General features: G+C 33.4%; 1 protein-coding gene across 1 annotated transcript; it reads left to right on the forward strand.

Annotated features, from left to right (window-relative positions):
- Positions 1 to 598: 598 nt before the first annotated feature.
- On the forward strand, positions 599 to 6,153 carry LOC130625918 (voltage-dependent calcium channel subunit alpha-2/delta-3-like). Its single transcript, XM_057441043.1, has 3 exons — positions 599 to 2,173; positions 2,456 to 3,036; positions 3,317 to 6,153. Exons 1-3 carry the CDS (start codon positions 1,572 to 1,574, stop codon positions 5,287 to 5,289), a joined length of 3,156 nt encoding a protein of 1,051 aa, XP_057297026.1. The 5' UTR covers positions 599 to 1,571; the 3' UTR covers positions 5,290 to 6,153.
- The last annotated feature ends 5,996 nt before the right edge of the window (positions 6,154 to 12,149 follow it).

Below are 12,149 nucleotides of genomic sequence, written 5' to 3' on the forward strand. Positions count from 1 at the left end.
AAGAACAATCTAAAAGGTAAAGAAAAAATTAAGTTTGTATCAGTACTTCTGAAAAATTACTGTTTGGACAAACTTTTGGTACAAAATGTACTGAAAGTGTAAAAAAATTTTGGCATGTTACTTAATTCCTAATTTATTAGTATTGTTATTTGCTGGTAGGGTCAAATATTAAATATGTTAAAACATATGTTTACTTCGGCTGAACATTATTTTATATCACCCTGCTAGCGACAAAATCACTTACATGTCGGCCAAGGTTTGTAAAATTGATAATTTTTTGCTTACATCAAAATAAAATTTGGTTTAAAAACTTTCCTTGTACACAAGAGGTACATATCAGTAGCTAACAACCCTGTTTGTCTCGGGTATATTATGAAGGTCGGGCGACATACTAAAAACAGGTATTTAAGAAATAGCTAAGTGGGGGACAAAGTTTTGTTCCCCAACTGTTTTTATGCAAAAAAAAACTAATTTTCTGAAGTGCTTTGAACATGTAGAACGTTTTTCCTATCAAGGCTAGGTGAAATTCTATAGTGGCCATGTTGGATTTAAAAAAAAAATTTTTTAAAAAAAACGTGTTTTGTCACAGACCATAGTTTTTTCTAAAGTACTGATACACTTCAAATTAATGTCTTGTCGGTTTCACGTAAGCCTCAACTACCTTTTTTAACCAAATTTATTGCCAGGATAACTTCGTGTTTACAAAAATTTAACGGTATTAAGAGGGTATCTGTTTTCATTAAAAAGAAAGACATAAAATCTAAGCTTGTTGTGGTAGCTGATAAACTTAATAATTTTTTCAAACTTTTATTGATAAATGAATAAATTTTTGTTATCAAATCTCAGTTTTAGGGTTTCAGTGTTCTTTATGGGTATAAAGCTGGATCCAAATAAAGGTTAGGTAGCCTAAAATATGTTTACATTTTAACGGATCTCGCCCCAGTCCTAATTCAAAAAATGTTTAGCCGTGTACAAAATGCTTTTCAATTTTACTGAAAAAAGTCATAGTGTAGAATACGTTTTGTTAACACTGCATGATAATATCTCTTTTGATAAAAATCTAATCTTAGTTGTCATAGAAGAGTACTAACTAGAAATCTGTGTTCGTTTCATAAGAATTCTTTTATTAGGAGAAGCTGAGCACGTGTTCACTGAAAAACGGACCGTCCTTTAAGGTTTAATAATACCAATAGTATATATCTTGTTTTCTCTTTGTGTCCAATGTCTGTCTCTGCTTCAATGTTTGTTATAGTACCACACCAATAAGACAAGAGATAGGAATCCAAGAAAAAAGAAAGAAAAATAATAGATTCAGTATCATAATTCAGCTTGGTAAATCTAATTTTATGTTATAAAGAAACTCCTTTCTTTTGTTCCTTAATGTAGAAAACAAAAAATTCTTTTGTTTTGTGGTGAAGCAATAAAAAAATTTTTCTTTGATGTAACTAAACATTATGATGGGGAAGGTAAACAATAATTTGACATTACGTAATTTTAGAATGACTACTGTCGCCTATTTTCTATCGATGCTATTTCTTATAATTTTCATCTAGATAAAAAAGTCATAAAAGATGTCGAAAGGAGAATTAATTATGATATTTGTTGTAATCTACTGCTGCAATGCAAACATATCATTGGGGGAATTAAAAATAGCTACCAATCAAATTGCAAAACAATTGACCACTCTTGTGGATAGCAATACAAAGTGCCGTGAAATTGAATTAAAATACGAAAAATATTCGATAGAGAGCGTTGTAGACATTGAAGTTGCTGATGTAAGCAAAGAGTTTAATAAAAAGTTGGAAATCTTATTAAAATCTTTTATGACATCTGTACGGAACATTAAAACTAAAGCTGAAAACTTTCACGACGAATACGATTACAATGAGAACATTTATGTTCCACAATACTATCACGAAGAAAGTGGCACTCTACCCACACAGATGGAAGTTTTGGCGCCAAAATTTTCGTCCAAACAAACAGTTAATTTAAACTTTAGTTACATACACACTCCTGTCAACGTTTACAATCACCATAAAGATGTTTTGAACGATGTAGCTTGGTCGAATCAACTAGACGACATTTTCAAACGAAATCTTGAAACAAACGCGAATTTATTATGGCAATTTTATGGCAGCGAAACGGGCATGCATCGCCTCTATCCTGGCACACGGTGAGTGACTATCATGCGTTGTATCACGTCTCCAAATTAATTATACGTCTGAAAGTTGAATAATTAACTAATATTTGTCCATGCAGAAACAGCATAAATTTTTCTTTTTAAAACTTTTAACCTTTCTGCACCCAATTTAATTTGCTCAATATGGAAGAAAAAATTACAACGTTATAACTATCTAAAAATAAAAATATTGAGAGTCTGCATAGAAAATAAGTGTATCCAGAAATAACTAGTCAAAAGTGAGATCTGTGTTGTAGACCTGTTTTTTGCGTTTAGAAGGCACAATGCAACATATGCTTATGATTGTCGGCGACGAGTATGGTACACCGAAGCAATAACATCACCAAAAGACGTTGTCATTTTATTAGATTTAAGTGGTTCAATGACAGGCAAACATTTTGCTATAGCTAAGTTAATAACCAGAGCATTAATAGATACATTTCAGCAGAACGATTTTTTCAACGTTGTTTTGTTTAATGACAATGTACGATTGATAATTCCATGCATTGAAACGTTGTTGCAAGCAGCAACGAAGAACAAAGCTGCCATTATAGATATGGTTGATGATCTACCTGAACCAGGTGGACAATCAAGATCTGCTGCAGGGTTTGCAAAAGCTTTTCAGGTTTTAAACAAAAGCTCTGGAAATAATTCCACTTCGTCAGCATGCACCCAGATGATTATTTTGGTTTCTGATGGTATTGAGAACATTGTGGAGGTGGATAAAGTGCTGGAAATCCACAATGTCAATAAGCGTGTAGTTATATTCTCATACATAATTGGTCAAAGTAATCAACACGCGATGAAGAAAATTGCTTGTGGAAACGGAGGAGAATTTTACGAATTTCCGACATTAGGTATTTATTTTGTCACGATTAAAACCTTTTTTGTTATTTATAAATTGTGGTCCCTTTTTTATAACCATCTCCAAATACACTCTTCTTATTTTGATTAGTAATGCAGGATCAATTTTTTTACGATTTTTTACGATTTTTTTACGATATTGCACCAAATATATTGGCAGGAAATGTTAGAAATGTTAGATAGATTATGGCTGAAGCATTATTTAAGACAACAAGTCACAACGCTTACTTTTGCGTTGTTTTGTATGTAAAATGCCACGAAATCTTTCTTTAGGTAGTGTGTGGGATACTGTTACACGATACCAGCAAATACTTAGTCATCCGAAAGCATCGGAAAACGATAATATTGTGACTTTCACACATTTGTACATGGATTTAAAAGAAACAGGATTGGTTTTAACGGCATGCATTGGCGTTTCCGGTGTAGAAAGCAATAATACTGAACGTACCTTGCTTGGTGTAGCTGGGGTTGATATCAAACATGTACTCATCGACAAGCAAGTTCCAGTAAAAACTCTTGGTGTTTTTGGCAACGCTTTTGCAATAAATAACAACGCTATTCTTCTGACGCATCCCGTTGTAAAAACATTGAGTAAAAGTTACAATGGGCCAATTTTAACTACAGTTGATGAAGTAGAGTATTTTGTAGATCCTTCACATGGAGTTTATTTGAGAAAAGAAATGGTTGATCGCAAGTCTGGTTGCTTTAATGCAATGGTTCAAACAATGTTTGATAATTCGAAGCGATTTGTTAGATTAAACGCAACCTATTGTTATCAGCCAATTCATGAGACACCATTCACTTCTGCTGTGAAGATCTCAAACGAACAAATAAAGCGTGTTGTCGTTTCGTCATTGAGTGAAAACATCTGGCAGTCGGGAATTTCTGCTCTGACTCCTAAAAATGACCAAACAGAAGTGGAAGTCGGAAACTTTATGTTTTGCAATTTTAAAACTGGCAACAATACAGCGTATTTCCCAAACGCAGCACAACTACAAGGTTATCTAGTAAACATTAATTACACTTCGCTTAAAAATGCTACAGAATGTGATAAAAATATGCTTTACGAGCTTTTACTTTCAGCACACGTGATTAAACAAACTTGTCCAGAAACAACAACGGTTACACCAGACATCAAAACCATTTACATACTCATGTCCACTGGATATATGTTAGTAATTGCTAACGAAACAAGAGCAAAATTAACCAAGCGTGACATATACTCTAATGATTTCTATCTACACCCTACTTCTTATGAGAATTCTAACTCAATAGTGGTCAGTATTCAATCGTTGAAATCCAACAAAAAGCGATTGCGTGCGGATGGTTACATTGCTATAGGGAAACACATGCGAGTGAATAACGTTACGCTTGGAGTAGCAGGCATTAATATATCGTCCACTTACATGAAAAATATACTCTTCAACGCCACTTCTCATTTCGAGACGTTTAATTGCACTGATGGCAGTAAATATAACTGCTTTCTTATAGACGAAAATGCGTATGTTGTTGCAAGTAACCATGCCAAAAATAACCATGGTTTTTTCTTTGGTTTTCTAAACGGTGTCCTGATGCAGAAATTCGTTGAATGGTCGTTGTTTGAAAAAAGGTATTTCACGAGTCCAAACTGTAGAAAGGAGGATCAGGTAGATTCCTTCACCATCAATTCAAGTTCGCGTGATTTATTTAATACCTACGAGATACTTTGGATGGTGATGAAAGTTACAATTTCAAACTTGTTTTACGTCTGTACTTTGTTGTTAGATATACTTGCCTTAAGAATAGACAATGCTACTGCAAGCATGAGCAAAATAGGAAACGAACAATACGGAAACTGCAGTAATTATTTTATCATTTATAAACGTACCGCAAAAACTAAGTACCCTTTTAATGAAATCTCTTGTTCACCGAATTGCAATGAAACATTCTCAATAGCAGACGTGGAAGGAACTAACTTAATGTTGATTGTAACAACCAACAACTGTCCAAGTAGATGCAAACAACACATAGAGGTTGGCAAAGTTTTAAGGCCAAGTTTGAGCAAACACTGTTTGATGAATTCAAATTACCGCAGACCTGTACCAAATTGTTACAGATTAACGGGTAATCATCCAGAATGCTCTGCAGGTAAATACGACATTCAACCAGTGGATCCAAAAATATATTTGTTTACAGTGTTTGCTATTTTGTTTACAATATTGTTGTCGGTAGGCTTGTATCCAATCATTAAAGTGCGAATCCTTTGAATTCATTTGCATCGCTTTCTGAGAAACTTGGCGAGAAGTCTAAATTCTCAAAAAATTAATGGGATTACTTAGTTAAATTAAGTTCTAGTGAAAAATGTTGGTATATGATATATACCAGTGTTTCAGCAAGTAGTTAACAGAATTAGACCGTTAGCTGTGCTTTCAAACAAGTTTTTATACATAAATTAGGACAAAAATGTTTCTATGGCAAATTCATCCTGATAATGTAAAAAGTAAAGATTTATAACGTTACCTTGGCGTTGCAGATACGATTTCACTCATCAATTATTGATGAGTGTAATTTTGACTGTTAAACATAATTGTTTGGGAATTTTCATGACGTTATTAAATAATTAACAATACAACGAATACCCAGTGTAACTGGCAATATTTTGTTAGCAATTACATATTTATGTTATTTAATCCATCATTATGTCTATCACAGATGTTACGCTTTCTAAAGTTATGTTATAGTTATCTCGCCCCAAACGTACAGTGCAATGTAATAGCTTCATTAATTTTAATAGTACTATCTTAATTCGGTATTTTCAGCCACAGACAGAATTGGTGCTTTTTTATAATAAACAAGTTGATTTGTGGAGAATTCCATTTACTTCAGGAATCCAATATTTACGGATTACCTTGAAATCATCATCCAATTACGATTCATATATAAAAAATAACATTTTTAAAAATATGTCAAATTTATTTTTTTTCTGTTGGGCAGATTTAGAATCGTTGATCAAAATGTATAAGAACATAAGCATGCACAAATACAGAATTGCATTAAAAGGGCATTTCTATGACGTCATCAACTAATCCCGCATGGTCTCTAGTACTCCGTCTTTTAATTAATAGACCCAAACTAAAAAGTGCAATGCAATAGCTTCATCAAATTAAAAAGCGCTATTGATGTCAGTCTAATGCTTTGGCATTTTTCTGTGATGTCAAGAAAATCAAGGACATATATTTTTCGCCGATATAAAAGCATAACCCGATCAATCGAGATAACGTCGAGTTGAAAATGTCTTGTACGCTCACTCTGTATATGTGCCAGAGTTGATATAAAATAAAGTGAATAGAGTATACCTTCTTATAGATACGTTAAGGAAAGGTATTTGGCGTTGTAAAAACGACAGCTGTGTTATAGTTTAAATTTCTTCAACTTAATATTTCTTGCATGGACAAGAAGGATATAGACTTTGTGTATTATCACTTCCAAGTCCTTTCTTTGTCTCAACAGTATAAGTTCTGCGACGAATTCAACTAAACCTTAATATTTGAATTGAATCCGTGCTGTGGTGGTAATTCTTTTATACTTACCCGTCCGTCTGTTTCAGTACTTTTAACCTTACCTTTGCTGTTCTGGAGAAACTTTAGACATTTTTTTGGTATCATCTGCATGATTTGTTTTATTGTTGCAATGTTTGCAAGGTGTTTTCCTATTTGTGCCTTTATTCCTTACTCCTGTTTTGTACCATGAGATCGTGTTCGGAAACTTGGGTAGGTTTTTTTACCATAACCATCATGGCTATGTAAATCGAACACTAACACATGCTTTTTTGACCAAATCAAAACAACTGTATATTCATCAATGACGAAAATGGCACTATTTCCAATATTTGTTATCCCATAAAACGCATTATCTGATATTAAGGTATGTAAGGGAAAGTCCCACTATGTTCGTCAATAATTTCAAATTTGCATGTATCTCCTTTGGCTGTAACTATGTTTAAATGTTTAGTGAAAAATTCATAATTAGATATGAAGGAATCCATACGATGTATCACTTTCGGTTAATATCTGGTCCAGATTATAAACCATTAAACGTAAGACTAACATACTGTAAACAAACACATGCATGAGCATTGTAGGTCTCACGTATCTCGAAACCTAGAATTTCCTTGGCTAAAAGAGTTAGCAAATTTCGGTTGTATTAGGTTTAGGGTTACTTTCTAAATTCCAGTCAATTTTGTCAAAGAACAATGTTGTGGTTGGTGCACCAAAAGTTATATTATTTTTTGTAGTTATAAGTCCTTTATGCGTCTGAAGTGAGCCACAGTGACAAGTAGTGTTATATAGCTAGGGCAAAAATAAAATAATAAACGATGCAGCAGAATACTAGAAATATACTATTTTAATTAAATGAGTTTGCTACTAAAATCCTAATCGGGATAACCCATAGCTAGTTAGCTAGCTATGCATTCGCTAACTTTGCAGACCGCATTGCAGGTACATGCATGAGAAACGTAAACATATTGAGCTTGGTTTTGGGCTACAGATAAATGATAGTGTAAAAATACCCAAATTAAAACGGGGAAAGAAAACGACGTCTGGTTCCGTGAGACAAAGCTGCCAGTTTCGGCCAATTATTTTACATTTACAAAAAATGTAATAATATGTTGAACAGCTTTTAAAGTTTTTGTTGACAAAATAATTACATAAAAAGGTTCTGTTTTTTAAAGCTTTTTTAGCGAAAAACAAAAACATTATTCCTCAAGTTATCAATTAAACTAATAAATGGAAACGAACGATGTGAATCTCAATATACCGGTAATTAGACGCAACGGTTACTCAAGGATAGATGAAACACCTATTACTTTTCTGGAAAATACTGGCTGTATTTCCCAAACTCTGAAATAAAAGTGAGATAAATATTTTATCGAATAGTGCTATTTTGTTATAAAGTAAAAAATCTAAAAATAGGTGAAAACTTATCACATTTTTCGAGTTGCCGGCTCCCAAGCTTAAAAGGTACAGGTGTTTGAAGCATATCGTATAAAAAACCACAGTATTTATTTATTCTACTCGAGAGTACTAAAACATTGCCTAGATTATGCTTTTTGGGTCTCGTTCCAAATGTTTCTCCTTTGTATATTTTTACCTTCGCACTGTGATAAAATTTTAACAATTCAGTTTTAAGAACAAATGTCAAGAACATTAATATCTTAGTTTCGTGTCCATATTTATTAATGTTTGCATCTTTTTGCTTAAAACGTAGACGAGTATGAACCAAAAATTGTTTATTGAGGTGTAGTAAACAAATTAGATTTTATAGAAAAAAACTGAGGAAAAAATGTTATGGTATATTTTTCTTTTTTCATCTTTTTCCTGTTTTGGATGTTGCATTGGATTGGATATAACCACGCAACATTCTGTGAAACATTTTGCCTTTTTGAATGCCAAATCAAATGCCATATCGAATGCAAAATATAGAAATAATATCAAAGCTTAAATATCAAGTTCATCAGCTAATGTAAAAACGGACAGAAAAATTGGACCGAAGATGAAGTTAACCTCTTAATTGATTTATATGAAGCCGACCTTGTTTTGCGGACTTTTTCTGTAAAGAATACAGCAAGAAAAACGTAAATGAAAAAGCAGTTAATGACACCAGTGAGCAGCTGGAAGTTTTACAGTCGACGAAAGAAAATCGAGGTGGATCAATTCGCGCTGTTCTTCACATGACGAAGTAATAACAGGATAGCCTGTGTTCTTATTTCAGCTCAAGTTGCAGGAAAGTTAATTATTAAAAAGTATGTTACACCTGAAACGCTGCATCGTAATGAGCACCTCACTGGTTATTCGACATATTTCATTCTTGTACTAAGGCGCTCAACCTAGATGTGCGGCATGGTTAACCTGAACTTAACACTCAAGCTGGCGTTCAACGCTGGATCACTGAGCTAGTCTATTTAATAGTAGCCGTATTTTTTCTGTGTGTTCAAAATAACCAAGTTTTACATTCACTGGGTGTGTAATGTAATTATTTAATGTACGAAAAACCGATGCAGGAAATATTTACGACAGGAGAAATCTGAAGACTGCCAAACTTTCCAACGGGTTAACGACTTGTCTCTATAATAGTAGCCGTATTCGTCTGTTAGCTTCTTTCTTTTTTATTCTAGGCCCCCGGCAGAGTAAATAACTTGCTGGCGGGCGAACTCGTGGATTTCTTTACAACATTAGTGTTCTATATATAACTTAGCTATCTGTTTATTCATCAGCAGATTCGTACCTTTCTGTGGTGAAAAGGTTAACTTGTTATACGTAAATTTTCTAATGCAGAGACAGAATAGGTGAAAGTTTAAAAGATGATTAGATAAAAAGATGATCAGATAAAAGAAATATAGAAGGAAAAAAATGCTTTGTCATTTTCACAATGTCTTGAACTTTGTGGTAAAATCTGATGATCTTACTAAATCAGAAATTCGCAAACACTCTAATGTCATGAGATCTTACTTCAACCAAATACTGATCAGTTTATTGTTTTAGGCAATGAAAAGTACATTAGAATCGAGATGTTTAAAGTATCCTGAACTGGATAGGGTTTTTGTTTAAAATATAACACAGTAGCGAAAAAAAACATTTCTAAACAAGTAATTGACTTGATTATTTTTAACGACAGTTAGGGGAGCTTGTGACCAAAGTAGTATTCTTTTAATTTTAAATTGAACAAAAAATCAACAAGTATAGCTAAATAACTAGCTAGTTAGTTATGCATACAAAAAATGATTTCTAAATCCAGTCCACAACACATCCTTGTTCTTTAATAAAGCCTGGAATCAATACAAACAAAATTTTTAAACATAACAAATCGGGTACACAGATATCCCAATAAATGAGGCAAAAGTGCTAATTAAAAATCTGTGAAAGTCACAGATTTTTTTATTTTCACGTGACCAGCCTCCACCATGTTTGTCCCGCCGTCAAATATACAAAAAAAGATAACTGGTCTTGAGATCGAGTTTGGTTGTTATTTTTTTTAAAAAAAGCGGAACTACTTCTTGTATGTTTTTGATAAATATGTTCTTAACTTAGGCTTGATGTGTTTGTTTGCTTTGTAAACACTTTTTTTTGCCCTGAATGTCCTTATTTGTGTTTTTGATTAAAAGTTGCGAGATTATTTTGACTAAAAAATATCTGATCAGATTATAATGGATTGGAAGAAATAAAATGTTGCTAAAAGTTATCGTATTGTAAACATAAATGTTTCGAAAATAACATACATGTATAAAAAATGTTTGAAAATAACTGTTTCTTGTTAATTAATTTAAAACTTGCTTCACGCATTCCACAGGATTGTTTGGTTAGTTAACCTTTGGCTGTCGTAGAAAAAAGTGAGGCTATTCGTACATTAATACAAGCTTTGTTTTGTCTCACTTTCCCTAAACTTTTTAATTACGATTGGGTAGCGGTGTATCATTTCCGAGGCCACGTTTTTAAGCAAAACTTAACAAAAACTTCTTGAAGTAAAAAATCGAAGTCAAGATAATTCAAATAGCTAAACAACGTCTTGTAGTGCATGTGAGGCGAGGATATGCATCCCAGTGGGCACTTCAACGTTGAATCAACGTTGAAAAGACGTTGCTTGCGACGTTGAAAAGACGTTGATTTTACGTTGCAAATGAAAGTTTTTTTGACGTCTTTTTCCGACGTCTATTCAACGTCGGACATCAACGTCTTTTCAACGTTGAAACAACGTCTCGCAACGTCTTTTCAACGTTGAAACAACGTCTCGCAACGTCTTTTCAACGTTGAAACAACGTTGCAGGACGTTGTTTCAACGTTGAAAAGACGTTGATGTCCGACGTTGAATAGACGTCGGAAAAAGACGTCAAAAAAACTTTCATTTGCAACGTAAAATCAACGTCTTTTCAACGTCGCAAGCTACGTTGAAACAACGTCCTGCAACGTCTCTTCAACGTTGAAACAACGTCTCGCTACGTCTTTTAAACATTGAAATAACTTCTCGCAACGTCTTTTCAACGTTGAAAAAACGTCTAACAACGTCTAATCAACGTCGTTTGGAAATGCTCTCGCAACCGTTATTCAGCGTCTTTTCAACCTTAAGAAACAGACAAACTTGACCGAATCAAATCATAATCGCCATTGTGGCTTCAGTTTTATATGTCCATAGTTTACATGTCCATGTATCTATTCCCTAGCATGATTCCGACGCTTATATTTGTGTTACGTTATTTGTACATGGTTATTGCGAAAAAGAAATAAAATCATTTCTACGATATGTCATTTTTTTATTATAAACATCGGCAGTATATACAACTTCTCCGCTGAAAACTTCCTAAATGAAACTTAACGGAGTTTTATAATACAAAATATAAAAACGATATTTCAAGTATTCACAACTGGTACTATGTGAGAATCTCCAGCGTTCCAACCCAATGCAAAAAATGTAACGCAGCAATGACGAGGTTGTTAAACGTGCAGTATTTGCAAATTTATAGCTGCGATTTCATGTGCCAGGCACGCCTCCTGATAAGGCAGCCTGTTAGTATGCTCAAATCACCTAAAGTGTCAAGCAAAACTGTTGCACCGAAGTCTTTAATCAAGCATTGGTTAGAGAAAAAGTATGTTTTCTTAATGAAGTCAGAGTTGAATACAAGGGTGTTTGTTAAGGATACCAGATGCGAATAAATACGATCATGATGCTATACTTTATAAAAAGTGTGAAAAGCCACCGTCCTCACCAGGTGCAAGAAGTCCAGGAATCGAGGTTGAAAATTACAATAAAAATATAATGAATATTATATTAGCACTGTATTTCCTTAAAAAAAGCACCCACTCATGCATATTCCATACTTTTACTAGTCACAAGTCCGATCTCTAGTAGAAACACTAAAAATTGTTGAGCTAAAATCACTTTAACATTTTGCCATTCTAATTTTCTGCCACCCAATCAAAATTAATATAAGCTAGAAGAATTTATTACGGCGCTTGAAAAATTTATAATCCTCTCTGATATAAAAGTTGTAAATTATTTAAAAATTAATCGATTTAATTTTCTTCGGCATTAGTTCTTCCCGCTCCTCCACATCTATCAGGTGCATATTTAAGGA

The sequence above is a fragment of the Hydractinia symbiolongicarpus genome, chromosome 14 (genome assembly GCF_029227915.1).
Source record: "Hydractinia symbiolongicarpus strain clone_291-10 chromosome 14, HSymV2.1, whole genome shotgun sequence".
NCBI lineage: Eukaryota > Metazoa > Cnidaria > Hydrozoa > Anthoathecata > Hydractiniidae > Hydractinia > Hydractinia symbiolongicarpus.

Excerpts from the sequence above, each read along its gene's own strand:
- LOC130625918 (XM_057441043.1), top strand. The coding sequence starts at position 1,572 with ATGTCGAAAGGAGAATTAATTATGATATTTGTTGTAATCTACTGCTGC. Across the intron at positions 2,174-2,455 it reads CGCCTCTATCCTGGCACACG|AAGGCACAATGCAACATATG; the intron begins GTGAGTGACTAT and ends TTTTGCGTTTAG. Across the intron at positions 3,037-3,316 it reads TTACGAATTTCCGACATTAG|GTAGTGTGTGGGATACTGTT; the intron begins GTATTTATTTTG and ends ATCTTTCTTTAG.